General features: G+C 42.8%; 1 protein-coding gene across 1 annotated transcript in view; it reads right to left on the reverse strand.

Annotated features, from left to right (window-relative positions):
- Positions 1-18,166, reverse strand: part of CNTN6 (contactin 6) — a 232,121-nt gene that overhangs the window by 95,136 nt on the left and 118,819 nt on the right. Inside the window, 2 exon segments of the mRNA XM_054977138.1 lie at positions 15,471-15,621; positions 15,811-15,940. Coding sequence (XP_054833113.1) covers positions 15,471-15,621; positions 15,811-15,940 — 281 coding nt within the window.

The raw sequence follows: 18,166 nt of genomic DNA on the forward strand, positions 1-18,166 counted from the left end.
CACAGAACAAGAACCATGAATTAGCCAAACTTGAGCCGTTTCGCGAACTAGTTCAAGGGAGCCCAGAACTGTTACCTTCACTCTCACAGCCAAACTAAACAAGACTTTCCCAATGTCCAATACCCACCATATTTGCAGGGGACATAGTCCTCACTGTCCTCTAAAGACTCCCACATTTTAGAGAGATTGAACCCCGGGAAAGGCATGATCCATGGGTCCCTCCCTTTCCTGTCATTTTCTCTTCACAGTGGCAAAAACTGGACTGTCTGTTGGAAGCTACTTTGAGGGGCTACAAACTGACCTTCCCAATGTCCAATGTCCACCAAATTTGCAAGGTACATATCTGTCCTCTAAAGACGCCCCCCCCCCCAAGTTTCAGAGAGATTGAACCCCGGGAAAGGCATGATCCATGGGCCCTTCCCTTTCTTGTCATTTTCTCTTCACAGTGGCAAAAACTGGAGTGTCTGCTGGCAGCTACTTTGAGGGGTTGGCCCTTTTCCTGGATGGATGGGCCAGAGTGGGAGCTCTCTAGTTTGCAGGGACAGCTGCCAATCAAGCATTGAGGCCTCAGATTGGGGGCAACCAAAAGACTGCCACCATTGCCTGGGTGATGGATTGAATGGTGCAAAGAATCTGGCTTCCCGAACTGGCAACAGAACAGTAGGAAAAAGTCGTGTTTCATAAAAACGTGGCCCTACTGAATGTATGGTTCTTTGCAAACAAACCAGCCATTCTGTTCGGAATTTTGTTCCGTGTTTTGTTTCATGCCCATCAATACTGGGGACCCCTATGGGTACTGGGGCTGGTGGCCATTTTAGGGGTTTGGCAGCCATTTTGAGTGCTTGTGTTTGGGGGCTATTTTTAGGCTGGTTATTGGCAGCCATTTTGACTGGCCCTGGTGCACTCTTCCTGGCTGTGGTATATCACAGGCTCTGGGGGTGTTCCCTCTGCTTATGGTATTAGGCCATCCAACTTGGTTTAGTGGTTAAGAGCAGCAGTGCTCCTGTTTGGGGCAGTTGACTACAAGAGCTAATATGCCTCCCAAGAAGGGCTATGGCCCCTCCAAAGATAAGCAACCAGACAAGAGGCCTGCCACATGGTGCCCCTTGGCTACCCTTTCATCTTCTGATGATGAGCATGCAGGCCCTAGTTGGCAGGAACTTCTGGATAGAATTTCTGCTTTAGAGCAGGCCTTGGGTGTGGCCAATGTCAACACTTCTGCAGCATGCAAAAGGCCAGGGACGGTGGCCTCTACCACTGCTTTCTTTAATGACTTTCGTCTCAGGTACATGCAGGCGCATCTTTGGATGAGGCTGGAGGGTCAGTGGATGCTGGGCACATGGCCATTGCGGTGCAACCTTTGGAAGTGGAGGGTAAGTCATCTTTGCCCCAACCTGGGGGTGCATGGCCTTGGGGGCCCTGAGGCCAGGCCATTTCCCCCGCGCCCCCTGGCACGCCACACACACCATATGCACAGGCAAGCATGGTACAATTGGTGGGTCCTAGTGGATTATGGCCAGTGGGGCCAGCCAGCCTTTATGGGTCTGTTGCCCAGGGTGGGTGGCCGGCCACCCATGTCATCCCAGTCACAAGTGGGTATGGGCACAGTGGCCCCTTGGGGCTCATACTACAGTTCCCTGTGGTCAACCTACGGGTCAGTTCCTTTTAGGGCGTTACCATTTGGTGATACTGCCATGCCCCTCGGGGCCCATTTGATGCCTGGGACCAGGGACAAGATTCTAAGGGGGAAGTATGTGGATGTCTTCTCCCACCTCTTTAGAGAATTGGAAAAGAAGGACAAGGAGGATCTTGAGGAGTGTGATAAGGAGTTGCTTAAGCACCGCAAGGTGGATAGGACCTGGGAAACTGGTTGCTAGCTTTCTCATATATGCAGGTGTCATAGCCCGTGCCCAGCCATGGAGGGTGCCCCCCCTTTTCCAGTATATAGATATCATATACAGGGGGTATTTGGACTTTGTTGGTGCAGCTTTGCTGCAATACAATAGAAAGTTCCACATGTGCCGCTCTTAACCCCTCCGTCCCATGGAATCAGGTCCACCAGCACCTGTGGCTGCAGTTCATGTCCCTGGCTACGCCCAATGTGGGAGATTACACTGATAGTGGTCACCTGTTTCAGCAGTCTTCCACGCCATTGTGCATGTGACCTCCTGTGGATCAGGCCACAGTGGCTCGTATGCTATGCTAGGACTTTGCTTCCCAGGGGGTTTGTTCTAGGGAGCCAAGCAAGTTCCACCATGTGTGCCCAATGTGTTCCGGTCCCCATGCTTTTACGGCATGTAAGCAATCTGGTCAGGGCAAGAGGCGTGGGCCAGATGTCTCTGGGTCTTCTCAGCAGCAGGAAGGCAAAGGGCTGTCGCCACAATGAGGTGGTAGGCAGGTCTGATGACTCCTTGCCTAGTTACGGCTGTTAGCAGTTGTGGTTTTTTCTTGTTCGTTTCTTCTTCTCCAGGGTGGTGTTTGGGGGACGCAGGTGGCTTTGGCATTGATAAATTGTCAATTGTTTGACTGCATTTCTGTTGCAGGTCCAGGGCCCTGGGGTATCTCGCAGTGGTAAACCTCAGTTTGCTGTTTTGAAGGCTTCCCCGCCAGGTGTGTGCAAGAAGCTTGGAGTTGTTTTGTTTTGGGCCCATGGTAGGGTTGCCTGGGTGCGCATGCTGCCCTGCCTGTTGGGTGGGCAAGTTCTGTTGCGTTGGGTCCCGAGGCTTCCCCGCTGGGTATTTGCAGGAAGTTTGGGCCCTGTGGTTGCATTTGTCCAAGGCTCTCCATCTCTGTGCAAGAAGCTTGAATGGGATTGTTGTTTAGCAAGGGGCTCCCATCCGCAAATCAGGGCTGCATTTGCTTACCTCACCTGAGGGGATGGTGGAACAACTATTTGGAGGAGGTGCAGCAAGGGTTTGGGTGGCTTTATGCCTCCTGGGGGGCACTATGGCCTAAGCAGAGGCTTGGTCTTAGCGGTGACAGGTAGGAGTTGGGAAATATGAGTGGGATGGTTTGGTGTAGTGGTTAAGAGAGTGGGACTCTAATCTGAAGAGCCGGGTTTGATTCCCCACTCCTCCACTTGAAACCAGCTGGGTGACCTTGGGCTAGTCAGGGCTCTCTGGAGCTCTCTCAGCCCCACCCACCTCACAAGATGTTTTGCATACTTTGGCATACTTTGTAAACTGCTCTGAGTGGGCATTAAGTTGTCCTGAAGGGTGGTATATAAATCAAATGTTGTTGTTGTTGTTATTTAATAAAGTGGCCATTTAATTCCCAACACTTGTGTCTGTCTTTTCATTATGTCTAGGGGGGCAATATGGCACTCCCGTCCAGAAGCAACATCCACGGTGTCTGGGGACTGTCCCCCCCCCCGGAAGGAGGAGGAGGCAGTGGCTGTGCTTTCCCCTACATACGGGAACCTGTGCGTGGGGCAGAGCTAGGCCAGGTGTTTTCTGCTGCTTCACCCCTTGGTGCTTCAATGCATCTCATGCTCAGCCCACCCACTTCTCCCTATTTCAGAGCAGGATTATCTGATCGCCGTTTACTGGGACCAGGTAGGAATTTTTTTTCCTCCCCTTTATTGGCACTTGGGTGTGGAGATTTTTGCCTACCTTGCACTGTTATGAAGGGGGGGGGGTAGTTGGCTCTGGTGGGTCAATATTCTCTCCCTTGGCTGGTAGGAGTTGGGAAATATGAGCGGGCTGGTGACCACCCTTGGCATATTCCCATTGGTGGGGATTAGGGTCTCTCAGGAGTGGCTGGCTGCTGTACGACCCAGTTGTAAGGTCAGACACCCTGGTGGGGAACCCCTGGACAAGCCAGTCCCCCCCTGCAGCTTCATGTCCGGGTGGGGGAGCTTTAAGGGGGTGAACCACTTAGCCAGGCCAGCTGGGCCCCAACCATACCATGGATGGCTCGCATTCCGGGCTGTCGGGGGTTGCCCATACAGGTCAGGGCAGAGGTCCAGGAGTGACCCCAGGGCCTGACCTGTACAGCTAGTTAGGCCCTTGCCATGTTCACAAATATGTTGTTATAATTTAATAAAGTGGCCCTTTAATCCCCAACACTTGTGTCTGCCTCTTCATTCCAACTGGGGGGGGGGCAATGACTAGCTACCATTCACTCTACACAGGAGTGAACCTGGTGATGCACTGAAGTGTTATTGTAGTGTAGAATGCAGCAGTCTTGAATCAATTCTACAGTAGATCATGAAGATCATTATATACCAAATGTTCTGAACTGCAAATATTCTAGTATTGTATTATTCTACTATTGTCTTTGTGCATTATGGGTTGGTTCGAAAAAAGCTTTTGCACAAGTCAAAAAGAGAACTCCCTTTGACCAACAAAAGTTCATGCTGGGGATCCTGGGACCAGCATGGACAAAAGCCACATGGAATAAAGGCCATAGTAGGAAAGGGAACTGAATGAAATGGAGTGTAAAAGCTAGTTAGATCCAACGTTCTGGCCTGTGAATGTGTTCTGAGTATCTAGGCTGATACTCCAATATTCATATAAGGGTGAAGATTCAGTGTTTGTTATTTTACATCTTTGTTCCTGTTTTTGCTCACTTTCCTCCCCCGGAGACATTGGAAACTTAATTATATTAACTAAAGACAGAAAAATGATAAGCTTCCTCTTCTCCTATCATGCATGAGTGAAATCATTCTTTCAAAAACAGCTGTTATTTTGTAGCCACCATCCCCTATAGCTCTGGTACAAATAGTTTCCAATGATCTCCAGCATAAAATTTTTGGGTGGTCAAAGGGTACTCCTCCTTCCTTTTTCACTAACAAAAAGCTGTACAATCCAGCCAAGTATTTCTTGCAGCAATTACAAGGGAGCTGTCCTGAGATGGATGGACCAGTTGACAGTTCTCATTCACTTTTCTTATCACAATGATTCTTCTGTTTATGTCCTGTTCAATAGATTCCATAAAAGAGCAGTCTATAAATGATCTCCACAAAAAGCACCGTTTCTTCCATAAATAGAATTGTAAAATTTAACCACATTACAAGCCATAGGCCACCTATGAAAAATTCTGAAAGAAATAGAGGACACAGTTCACTGTATCTAGTTTTAGTCAGCATAATACTAAAATACAACAGCATAATACTAAAATACAACAAAGATAAATTTATGCAGCTGTAATGGACAGCAGAATTAGGTAAAGTGAATAAACTGTGCTTTATGACAGTTTTGGTTATAGTTTAATAGAGCTACCGGGGTACATCTTAGACTTTATTATTTGTACTATATGTTAATGAATTTTCTACCTGTTTGGGTATAATTTGTATGCTAATATTACTGCTACTTAATAAAAATATATTTAACTATGTTTAGAAGAGTTTTTTCTTTGTGTGTCTGCAAGTAGATATTAATAAGCTTTGAAATCAACTTGGCACAATCTGACTGCAAACAGCATATAAAATCAAGGTTAATTTGGATCAAAACAGAGTTCCAAATTCTAGTTGAATAAGCATATTAAAGCTATTTGAGTAAACAATATTACTAGCAATAATAAGTGAGAGAAAAATATTGTTTCCTGCTAATTAAAAAAGGCAATTATGTTACTGTTGTTATATTCTTAGCATACCTTAGAGCGTATATTCTAAAAGACAATATTTGTTGCTGGGAAATACTATGCAGAAAAGGGTCATTTCCCAGAAAACAAAACAATAAAACTTAAGACTAGAGGACCAGGATGTTCCCCATCAAACTATTGAGCTCTGTATTTGGATTTCTGGGCCAGGTTCCCAAGTGCTATATAAGAAGTTCTGGGTTCTGAAGAAGGTGTTTCTCAAAGAGCAGCAGCCCTTTGCCAAAGAGCAGCTGCCCCTTGTCATATAGTAAACTATTCTTTAAAGAGCTTTCAAAACCATATTAACAGCAGGTGGTGATTTGCTATGGGGGACTGCTGCTCCATTAAACAATTAATAATCTCAATGGACATGGCAAAGCCTGAAGTTGGCCCTTGGATGGGCTTGGACACACCAGACATACTAGAGGGTTACAAGAAGCATGACTAGAGATGGGCACGAACAGCAATACGAACAAAAAAAAAGCCACGAACAGCCCAATCTGCTGTTCATGAACAAGCTGTTCGTGAGGCCCCATTCTAAACAAACAGGTGGTCGTTGTAAGCCTCATTCGTTGCTGTTGCTGTTCGTCAAGCCAGACAGTCTGGCACCTGCAATCAATTCCCTTAGCAACTTAGATGGGGATTGTCTGAACTCTGTCTGAACTCCTGCTGTTGCCCTGGAAACCCCAATCTAAGCCCAATTTAGCTTGATAGGCAGGTCTTCCTTTCAAGTGTGGAGCTCCAAATTTGTTACAACAAGGGAGCAAAGACCAGGGGGGAGGGGGGTTCCCAGCTCTGACTTTGCAGACAGTGGAGAGAGAGAGAGACAGTTGCTCTTGGCATTTTGATAGAGAGAGTGCATTGGAGCTTGAATTTTCTTTGTATGAGGTGGGATAGGGATCTACCCCTTCAAGTTCCAGGGCTGCTGCCAGGCTCTGGGGACAAGCTATTTTTTATTATTGGTACTTTTCCTGGTGCCTGCTCAGGTCAGGTTTCGGGGAGTGGTGCAGTAGGGATCTTGACTTGGATGATGGCTGGAGGAGAGCCTGCTGGCCTCCACGAATAGCCAATCATGAAAATGTTCGTGAACAGGGCCATGTTTGTGGTTGTTCATGAGTCCCTGTTCATGGATGGCAACGAACAACGAACATCATTTTCATTTTGTTTGTTTGTTCCCATCTCTAAGCGTGACTCCCCCCTCCTGCGGCACCACCAAAAATGTTGTTTCTTGGGGTCCTCTCTGTCCTAGAAGCAGCAGGAGGAGAGATGAGGAAGTCATGCTCATGGATTGAAATGCCTGTTTTTGAGGACATGCGCCAGTGCATGCCAAAATACCTCACTTCGGGACCTATAAACCAAAAATAACAATGTATAATTAAATTTTAAAGTAAAGAATCTTTAGTTCATGCTTTACTTTTTTACTATACATTTGCACATTTTCTTCAGGTCTTAAATCCCAGTTCACTTGTGTATTTTAAGTAACTAATATTCAGTCATCTGGGAAAATCTCACCTAGTGCAGCAAGTATTTGTTCACATTGTCATTATTAAGTGCAACCCAACTGTTAATGATTGCCTTTCATGCCTAAAATGATATTAGGAACTGAAATAAAGCCTCTTCCAGATCTTAGTTAAAGCCTGATAAAAGGTTCAGTGCCTTACAGTGAAATCAATGGGCTTAGACTGGAGTAACTCTGCTTAGGATTTCACTGTTTATGTACTAATTAGAACACACATAGGTAGTTCAAGTAAAATTTTTGCGGTCTTTAGTCAAAGGAAAATTACTTTAAATATAGCCAAACACCCTCTTAATGCCTTATAATGCATATATCACGAGGGGAGAAATCAAGAAAGAGGTGGTTGCTGGTTGCTGCCTCTATAGTTTGCAATTTGTTATGCAGAAGTTGTACTTTGTGTAAGAACTTGCTGCTGTGACACAGACAGCATATAAAGGAAGTTCAGAGAAAGGCAGCCCTGTACATGCCCATTATATTCCCAACTGGACTATACTCTTCACTTTGTTAAGTTACTTAAGCTCCAGGGGAATGTGGAAGATGCAAACAGTTCTCTTATTTTCTTTCATTGCCCTTTCGTATCATTGCCAGAGGTCTGTGGAGAAAGAGGGCTGAATCTCTCAGTGCATTGATTCTGCATTCAATGGAAAAGGATTTTTTCATTAGCTGCTTTTTCATTATAATCTCCCCAAAAAGACAGATATGAAAGCAAAAGTACTTTTAAACATTCATGTCACTTAATGTTATTTTTTATACCTATTGTTCAGTTTGAGTGAGATCTCTGTTGAACCTTCCTGAGGTCCTGGTGGACTTCACACAGAAGTCACGGCTCTGAGAAAGTGCAAGAGCGCTCATTAAAATAGTTTCACTTTCCGTGGCTGCACACAGATTCAAAGTAAAAACAAATCCGACATAAGAAATCTGTAAAGGTTTTAATTAACTGGGTCCAACAAATTGTCATTTTCTGTTGAAAAGTGACAACAAAAGAAGAAATGAGAGCTAAGAAAGATAGGACAACCTTCACCTTTCCTATTATTTCTAGCAAGGATTTTTTTTTACATTCTGCTTTGCCTGATTCTCATTTCAGCTTCTCTGCCACTATTATTTTATCTCATCTCAGTTCCTTAAGAAACAGAGAGGTGAAGAATGAATACAATGAACCATGGAGTACTGTGGTATGGTCCAGAAGAGTTATAGAATGAACAACAGCTGGACACTCTTTCTAAAAACATGAGTTAGCAAAAGGAGTTGCCTCACCTTAGGTCAGACCACTGGTTCTACTAGCTAAGTACTTAGAGGTGTGCATTTAGAAAGTTTCTGTTTCAGTTTTGGGTCGCTTCCACATGTTCCTTTTTTCTCAAGCTTTCTCTGTCCTGAAGCCGAGTCTTCCCAACCCGCTTTCATAACTCACCTTCCATACGCAGCATCCTCATGTGTTTCTTGTGTGTGTTTGTAGTGGAAGGGGGAAAAGTCCCAAAACAAAAAGTGTGTTCTTTCTGCACCTCATCACAAATGACATTGGTGAAGTTTTAAATGCAAAAGTGTTTAATAACTAATAAGTATGTGAACAGTAGAGTAGCGCAATTGCACGATTTCATATCCTATTACATAAAAGGCAAACCATGTTCCCTAGCACTCACTCCTTATCCCCGTGGAGGTGCAGTATGCAGGGATAAGAAGCAAGTGGGGGCACAATGAGAGCTCAGCATAGGCTGTAGGAAGGCTCAGTGGGCCAGCGAAACCCTCCCAATGTCCCACGGCAGCGGGGGTGGTGCTCCCCACTGCCTCCGTGGGGTCTTGGGAGGACCAGGCACAAGGCAAGCGGTGGCTGAGGGATCAGAGGAGGAGAGAGCCCCTGTTCCCTTCCCCATCCCCCTCTTGACTGATGCCACGGGGAGAGGCATGGGGGTGGGTGGAAGCACTGTTAGGAGCTGTTATATTTTCCAAAACAACAGGCTTTAATGCTAGTTTGAAATAAAATCAGAAATGGTATTCTGTTCCCAGTGTTGTTCCTAAACCGATAGTCTGATTGCTGAGTGATCCAATGTAGCAAGCACTGCATTGTAATAGTGCAAGGACCTTTTTAAAAAGTTTTTAAAAAAGGGGGGGGAGGAGGACATATACTCGTGCATGCGAGCCAGACGTTTGTGTGGGAGGGGTAATGGCAAGAGGAGGGGTGGAGATTTGTGGGAGGGCACTTCAGAAGCACGAAAAAGCCTCCAGATGCATTGATACATTAGATAACCACACAAAAAAGTGGCATCAAAAATAAAAACGGAACAAAACAAGTTTCCCCCAAAACGCTCAAAACTCGGAATCATTCATGATGACCTGCTCGCACATGGGAAACGAAGACGTATGTAATGAGTGAGATAACCCGCCAAAGTTCTGTTAGCAGGCCGTCTCATTAAGGACGTGTGGAAGCGACCTTGGTTTCAGGGGTTCCAGAACAATTCTGTTTCATTACTAGTTTGTTTCAGCTGAGTCAGTCCTAGCTTGGAACTGATCCATTTTATTTATTTATTTTGGTCTGTTGCCTGTGCTTTGGCTGCTCAGGTACAAACACACTCTATTCTTTTCAGGGATGGGTGGGTAAATGAGACTCCGGGGCAACTGTTTTTGTGCTTAATCCCAACCAGCATGAACCATTAGTCCCCTTCCTAGCGCACGACAACGGACCCATAGAAAACAAGGTAGAACAGCAGGGAATTCCCAAGTAGGAGAGTTCTGCAACAAGGGCAAAGAAGTATCCTGTTTTATGTTCACTTTTTTTCTTTTTCTATAGTCCCAGTAAGCTATTGCCTTTGCATTCTGCTGTTGCTTCTTGGTATTATGTTTCCTTGTTCTTTTTTCCCACAATGAGGGATGAATCCAAATATTTCCTTTTGATTTCCTTTTTGATTTTTGATTTCCTCTGAAACCCGGGGCGTTCTCACAGCCAATCTTCTCCATTGCCCAAGTGCAGGCAGACAGGCAGGCAGGCAGAATGATTGGCTGGATCTTCTCCCCAAACAGACATATGTTTTCCCCATAATTTTTCCTTTTCTGTGAGGGAAGGCAGGATTGGTTTTGAAAGGGCAGAGTAGTCAAAGGGCTCACAGCATGGAGGGGGAGCAATCTTAAATTGGTCTACTCAAGATGTAAGTCTCATGTTATTCAGTAATGCTTACTGCCAGGGAAGTGGCTCTCGAGTTGCAGCCTATGATTGAATTCTCCCTTCCAAATGTTTTCAAATCTGATAGGCAGGAAAGGGAGGGGTCTCCCCTTTCAAGGACATGATTGGCAGTGGAGGGGGGAGATGCACTCAGCCACATTTGTTTCATTCCCTCTTCCTTCAAACAGAGTTAACTAATAATGTAAGGTCTCTCTCCCCTTGGGATCTGATTGGCGCTGTTCAGGAAAATAAGCTGCTGTGCTGTCCTGAGAGGCGAACTTGCTCTGTGCTGAAGGTATGAAACAAAACGAAGCACACAGACTTCTTAGTGGGAGAGGGACTCATTTCAATTTAGTTTCCTGGTTTTGCATTCCAGAAGCTGCCTTAACAAACCGAACCAGTGAGTTCTGTGTGTAATTTCAGCTAGGTTTTTTTCCTGTTATGCACACCCCTAAGTACTGCATATGGATGTGGGTCTCCAAGGTCTTTCCCAGCATTTCTTTCCAAACCCATTTTTACCAGTAATGTCAGGGATTACTGAACTGTAGACTTCCTGCATGTAAATCATGTGCTTTATTCCTGAATATTTTTTACATGTATTTCTATCACTGCCTTGGGTTAGGTTATACTTTGTTGCTAAGCAAGGCAATGTTTTAAAAGATGCATATACATTTTGTACAGTTCTACAGGCTGAAGTATAATTGTCCTGTAAGCATGGATATAATCCTGAATCCAGGCATATATGTCTGGGAAACACATATCTAAATTTGTTTCTCAGAATTGTATATGATACAGCTCCGATATTAATAATAACAACTGTGCTTATGACCTGCCCTTCTGGACAGATTAGCACCACACTCTGAGGGGTGAACAAAGTCAATATGTTATTATCCCCACAATGCAGCTGGAGAGCTAGGCTGAGAGGAATGGCTTACCCAAGGCCACCTACTGAGCTCATGGCAGTAGTGGGATTCAAATCCATTCATTTATCACACATCTGCAATTTTGACATATATTATAATAACTTGTCATAAAATATCACATGGAAGTTTTTTATATAAGGAAACCTGAGTGTGTGTGCGGGGGAGGGGGGGATCCTTCTTAGGAGAAAAATCAAGAAAAATGGAAAGACTATTTTCCTTAATGGGGTTCTTCAAAGTCCCAGTTTTTTTCAAATTCACAATATTGAACATTGAGAATGGAACTTAGAGAGTTATAATCATGTCCAATATAGGGTTAACAGATGATTTTGTCTCAATGCAAAAGGAAAAACAGCTCAAGTTTAAGCAGAGTCACACTCTCCTAAACCCATTGACTTCAATGGACTTAGAAGGGTGTAGGTCTGTTTAGGATTCACTTTGAAGAGAAAGAGATCCAAGTGATTCTGCTGAGTGATCTGGAATTTTGCCTGCATTTTCATATTCTAGTACATGAAGCAATATGAAAAGACAGGAAGCATGAAAGGAAATCTATGTCTTTGATCTTTGTCTCTTCACCCATTAGCCAGAAACAAAGATGAAGTGATTAATTAAATTTAGCAGCCAAGAAATCAATCCCATTGGTCTATTAAATAATACCAGTATGAAACCAAGATATGAGATACATCTGAATTCATGTTACTTTCATGGTGAAACTGCCTACAAGAACTTGCCTTGTTCTGACTCCTAATGCAAAGCCCCTAGATGTCCATTAAAGTCTGGAAATGGAAATGCAATTGCTGCTCACGGAGGACATAGTAACTTATTCAATTAGAGCAACTGCAGCAGAGCAATTCAAAACAAGAACGAAGTGAAAACAAAAAAACAGCAAAACAATAAAAAAGATTCTAAACAAACTTTAGAATTGAAATTATCTGAATATTTCAATAAACAGAAAATTGGACCTTGAATAATTGGTATCAAATAATATCTGAAAAAGAATATATTAGTTACCAAATGTTAAATTCAGCACATCAGAACTCGAAATTTCAGAGTTGAAATGACAATGCTGTAATTGATCTATACTCCAAAAAATTCTGAATTAACATATCCTTCCCTTCTATATGATCAAATTTGTACATTCTATGCACCTCCTATGTAACTTTTACAAAGGAGCCGAAAGGCCACCAGTGAGATTTGTCTCCTAAATGCCAAAGGAAAATATAATATGAAAATGGGGAGAAATTAGGCTCTATATGATCCTCAAGGATTGTTCCTCTACCACTGAAAGCATGGGACAGAGACCCTCTTCTTCTCATTTGGACATACACACACCCGCTGCTACTTTGGAACCTCTCCAGTGGTGTTGGCCTGTAGGATCAGGTAACATATGCACACGCCTCTTCTGCTTCTGCCTTTTCTGCCTCTCCCTCTTCCTCCTTCCAATGTCCTATTCTTTCACTGAAGTACTGCTCAGAGAGAACCTGCATCTTTTGCCCTTCTACACCCTTCTTCCTCTCTCTTGTTCTCTCTTGCTCTAAAGATGCTGTAAACACATAAAACCAAAGATGGTTTCTGACTTTCTGGCATAGCCAGAGGGAGAAATATGTAGAGTAATTGAGACAGCTTTCACTTGGAATCTTCTGGTTTGCTTATTTTTGCTAGTTTCATATGTGCTGGTATTTTATGTTATCTAGTAATCTGCAGTTCGTGAAACCCCTAAATATTTATATTGCTTTTTCAATCTACCTGCATTTCCCTCTTTCCCTTCCATTAACTTTATATGTTCAATAAAGATTAAAACTTAAGTATTGTTTCCCTCAATGTTTGCCATTCCAAGATCCTCCCTTAGGTATTGCCTGAGTTAGACCTCATTTCAAACACAAACAAAGGATTCCTCTGACAAAGATCTAGGAGTGAATGTGTGAACAGAGTCTGCACATGTACTTTGAACTCTTCTGATAACAATAGTCATGGAGTGTACACACATACTAACTATGCACGAATTATTTCTATGCAGATAGGCTCAATGCCTACATGGTGATTATAATATTTTGTAAAGTTCACCCTCTTTCATCTATTATATTTATATTCTTTCAATAAGACAAAGACTATGTAAACATATTAAATCTTTCAGACTGAGGTCTTGTTTAGTTCTAGCAACAATGAAAGATATAAGCAGTGAAAACAGTGGTTATGTGACACTGGTACGTACACTTACAAACAAAGATGGAAATACACAGGCATACAATTTTCCCATATGACTTTAATCTAAATTGAATTATCTGAGTTTCCTCCCCTCAGGTCAGTTTAAAGTCACATGTATTTGTTAGTATACACAAGAGCTGCACATTTTCATATCTGTTCTTTCATCCCAAAACTCACATCTGAGAGAATTGTTGATCAAGCATATTCCCCCACAGATTAAAATTAATTACACAAACCAACCTATCTTTAAAATTAAAGCATCTGGCCTCTGATTAATTTCCTGGTAACGTGGTCCCTCCTCTAAATAAAGAAGATTTAAGCAAGTAAATTTGTAAGAGGGCAAAAATGATTTCTTTTTCTTTTCAAATAGATTGAGAATGGAGATAAGAATTGCAATTATAGCTGCATGCTGCCATTCAAACTCTGGCCCATTCAGTAATGAAAATCCTGTGACCGAAAAGCCGACCTTACTCCAAATTAGGATCAAAATACTTATAAGGATCAGTGTATCATCAACCCTTATCAGAGGTTCTGGTTAAGTTTAGGATACTAGTAGAACATTTCAAAGGTAATACTTTGCAATCAATTCCTTCAAGCTCCTTGCTTTAAAAAAGGCTCCTGGGTTAATATGGATAACATACCACTTTACTTAGGTTTTCTTTAAGACCCTAGCAATCAGTGAATAATCTTTATTAGTTAGTGACGTATTATAGTAATGAAAACATCTGTACAGCCATTTACGTTTTTACTAAGATACAGAAGATTATTTTCTTTCTTTTTTTGGAAATACACTACAAAGGAAAAGTAATGTTCAATGCATATAAATCCTCAGTGTCCAATTTAAAAGAGAGATTGTGGAATCTCTCAGATTCAAGATATTGCATCCGTCAAGTAGCCATGTCACATTCATAACTGAGCTGTTCCCTTTTTAAAATGTTTAGCTCTGCAGTCTAATTTAATCCAATTATCAGTTTTCATTTTGTGATGTACCTTATGCTCCATTGACTTATCAAGAACAACACCAACACTTTCATTTGAGTACTTTTGGGGTCATATTTTTTTCTGAATTTCTGAATACTCTATTAATGCTGTAAAAAATATTATTAGAGATGGGCATGGACTTGGAAAACTCCATGGACCCCTGGCTCATGTTCTGTCTATTTTCATGGACCACAGACCACTAACTTTTCACAGACCAGCCCCATTCACGGACCAATTCGTCAGTCCGTGGTCCATCACTTCCGGCAGCCCTGGTTCCACCTCTTCATGCCCAGAGAGCCAAAAGTCACAGAGAATCTTCAGAAGCCTCTCTTCCAGCGACCCTCCAAATTTGGTCAAGTTTGCATTTCAGACATCCTGAGTTACAGACCCCCAAAGCGGCCGCTCCCAGGAAACTTCTAGTAGACACTGGATTCACAAATGCCAATTGACTTGCATTGGTTAGTGGCACCAAAAAGTTGCAACGAGGTAAAATCAAACAGAAAAAGGTGGGGGAAGAGCCCCCTCACTCACCACACAGACACCTTCCCAGTCGTTGCCTAGGGAATTAATTCTTGCTCCTTGCTTACATTGAGAAGAATGGGAGCTCTCTTGTTGGCAGGCAGAGCTGCCTATCAAGGTTTTGAGGGCTAAGATTGGCTGCAGAACATCCACCCTTCTGTTGCAGAATGGGAGTTCTCTGGTTGGCAGGCAGAGCTGCCTATCAAAGTTTTGAGGGCTAAGATCAGCTGCAGAACATCCACCCCTCCATTGCAGAATGGGAATTCATTCTTACTCCTTGCTCCATAGAGCAGAATTCGAGCTCTCAAGTTGGCAGGCAGAGCTGTCTATCAAGTTTTTAAGGGCTGAAAAAGGTCTGTGGACATCCCCTCCATTGCATAGGGACTTGATAGATCGATGCCAGGATGTCTGGACTCACAGACCACAGACCAACGGACAGGCCCAAAAGGACCAAAATTCATGAAAAAGGTGAGTCCTATGAACTGCATGTTTGTGAACCACGAACCAGCCTGGACCGTGCAAAATTTTGGTCCACTTTCGCACCTCTAATTATTATTTAATAAAAAGCCCAGGAATTAATGTAAATCTTTAGAAATACCTTTTGCTTTGCTGTAGAGTCTCAGTGCCTTTTTTCCAGGTAATAACTGCCTTGGGAGAGGCATCTGGTTTACATCCAATGGTGACTTCACCTCCAACCTGGACAACTGACATTTTTTTCACAGGGTGCTTTGAAAAATCTGGGGGTGAAGCTAATAATAATAAAAATAGGAAAAGTGACATCTGAAACATATTTTTGGCATTACTGTGAAATTGCATTAATTGTCTTTTTATATTACAGCAGGCATGTCTATTCGAGTCCACTGAATGCCTTCTTCTAAGAAATCTCAATTTGATTCTCCATTCCAGTCTTCACCTTTTTCTAGGATTCATTTACTTACCTATTACTCTTAATTCTGCATTGGAATAAATGGATTCATATTTGTTTTCAGCAATGCACTGATAGAGGCCAGAGTCTGAAATGTTCAGCATAGTTATAGTAAGAGTTCCATTTTCAATTTGAATTCTACCCTGAGAAAAAGAGAAGGGGGGTGGGAGGAAACCACTATTAATCTTGCATAAATAATCTATTTGTATTTTAAAATGGAACTTTTAGTTTGTGAAGGGAAAATGCACCAATGCAAAGCCTAGGTCTGTGGCTGCATGCTAAATTCCCCACAAATACCACAGAACCTCACTCATAATATGGTAACCAAAAACAATTTCACTGCAGTTACTTCTCTAGTAAATGACACATATAAATACTTGATACATTGCCTGGTGCCTACATTACTTTACTTTTGGTGTCAGACAAAAACATCTGTTTGTCCAGACTATTAACTAAGGGGATCCATCTTTTTTTTTAAGCTGTTGTATGGTCTGCTCTGAGCCTGAGGAATGTTTCATTTTAGACCACTCTCTGCATTTTATGCTACTTTTATGTTCTGGCAGATTTTTATTGATTTGGTTTTATTGTTTATGTACTTGTTGGTATTCTTATTTGGTTTTGATGGAAGCTGCCTTGAGCATGTACTGGAAAGGTGGCATATAGAATTTCTATATAAACCAATTCCTTGATATTCAGATTATTTTAATTTGGAGATGGTGAAAGATAGTTGACTGATACTAAAATCATTTAGCTCTAGATCTAAGATGGTACAATATATTGTGATTGTCACAGAGGGTCTGACTGTGTAAGAGGCAAATTGAGGGGAGTTGAACTTGGGAGTTCCACAAGGGAGGTCAAGAGGGACCAGGAGAGAACCTCTATAGTCCAAGTTCCCTGAGAAAGGCCATACAAGCTCTGCTTCAGCAGGAGTATCCACAAGGTTTCAGGTGAACAAAGCACCCCATTTCTACCCTAAAATACCCTTAAATGACCAAATCAGTTATGAAGGCAGAAAACTTTTGGTAGTGGGTGATTTGATTATAGAGAGCAGGGTCTGTAACAGGCATTTTGCCTGCCTGGTACAAAGGTTTTGGACATCAAGCGCTGTCTAGATAAGTTTATAGATAGTGCTGGAGAGGTGGTCTTGGTGCATGTTGACACCAATGATATTAGGAAATGTAGTTTTGTGGTCCTGGAGGGAAAAAAAAAGGTTATTAGGCAGAAAGTTAAAGGTCAGGACTTCAAAAATAGCATTCTCAGAATTGCTGCTGGTTCCACGCACAGGGCCAGTTAGGCACAGATTAGTGGTCTCAATGAATGGATGAGAAATTGGTGCCAGGAGGATGGGTTCAGATTTGTTAGGCAAATTGGGACATCTCAGAGCTGTACAAAAGAGATGGGTTCCATTTGAACCAAAAGAAAACCATACTGCAAGCACAATATCAAAACAGTGTCAGAGAAGGTTTTAAATTAATCCCCAAGTAAAAGCCAACAGGAACTAGGGAACCTCTGGTTCAGGAAAAGTCAGTCCAAAGAGACAACAGAAGAAGTAAGAATGGTATAGCAAATGAGACAAAGGGGCTGAGGAAGCCAAAGGTTGTGGAAGGGGGAAACGATGGTTGTTGTGGGTTTTCCGGGCTGTATTGCCGTGGTCTTGGCATTGTAGTTCCTGACGTTTCGCCAGCAGCTGTGGCTGATATCTTCAGAGGTGTAGCACCAAAAGACAGAGATCTCTCAGTGTCACAGTGTGGAAAAGATGTAGGTCATTTGTATCTACTCAGGAGGGGTGGGGTTGAGCTGAGTCATCCTGTAAGAGTTTCCCAGGGTGTGGAATGCTAATGGCGGGAGGCTTCACTGTATCCTGAGGAGGTTCTTTTGCATATGGATTGGTACTTGATGTGCTAATCTTCTCTGCAGGGCTATTGTCGGGGATAGAATGTTTTGTTAGCCTGGTGTTTTTCAGAACTGGAAACCATGCTCTGTTCATTCTTAAGGTTTCTTCTTTCCTGTTGAAGTTTTGCTTATGCTTGTGAATTTCAATGGCTTCCCTGTGCAGTCTGACAAAGTAGTTGGAAGTGTTGTCCAGTATTTTGGTGTCCTGGAATAAGATACTGTGCCCTGTTTGCGTTAGGCTATGTTCAGCCACTGCTGATTTTTCAGGTTGTCCAAGTCTGCAGTGTCTTTCATGTTCTTTTATTCTTGTCTGGATGCTACGCTTTGTGGTCCCGATGTAAACTTGTCCACAGCTGCAGGGTATACGGTATACTCCTGCAGAGGTGAGGGGGTCTCTACTGTCTTTTGCTGATCGTAGCATCTGTTGTATTTTTCGGGTGGGTCTGAATACTGCTTGAAGGTTATGCTTTTTCATA

The sequence above is a fragment of the Eublepharis macularius genome, chromosome 4 (assembly GCF_028583425.1).
Source record: "Eublepharis macularius isolate TG4126 chromosome 4, MPM_Emac_v1.0, whole genome shotgun sequence".
Lineage (NCBI taxonomy): Eukaryota > Metazoa > Chordata > Lepidosauria > Squamata > Eublepharidae > Eublepharis > Eublepharis macularius.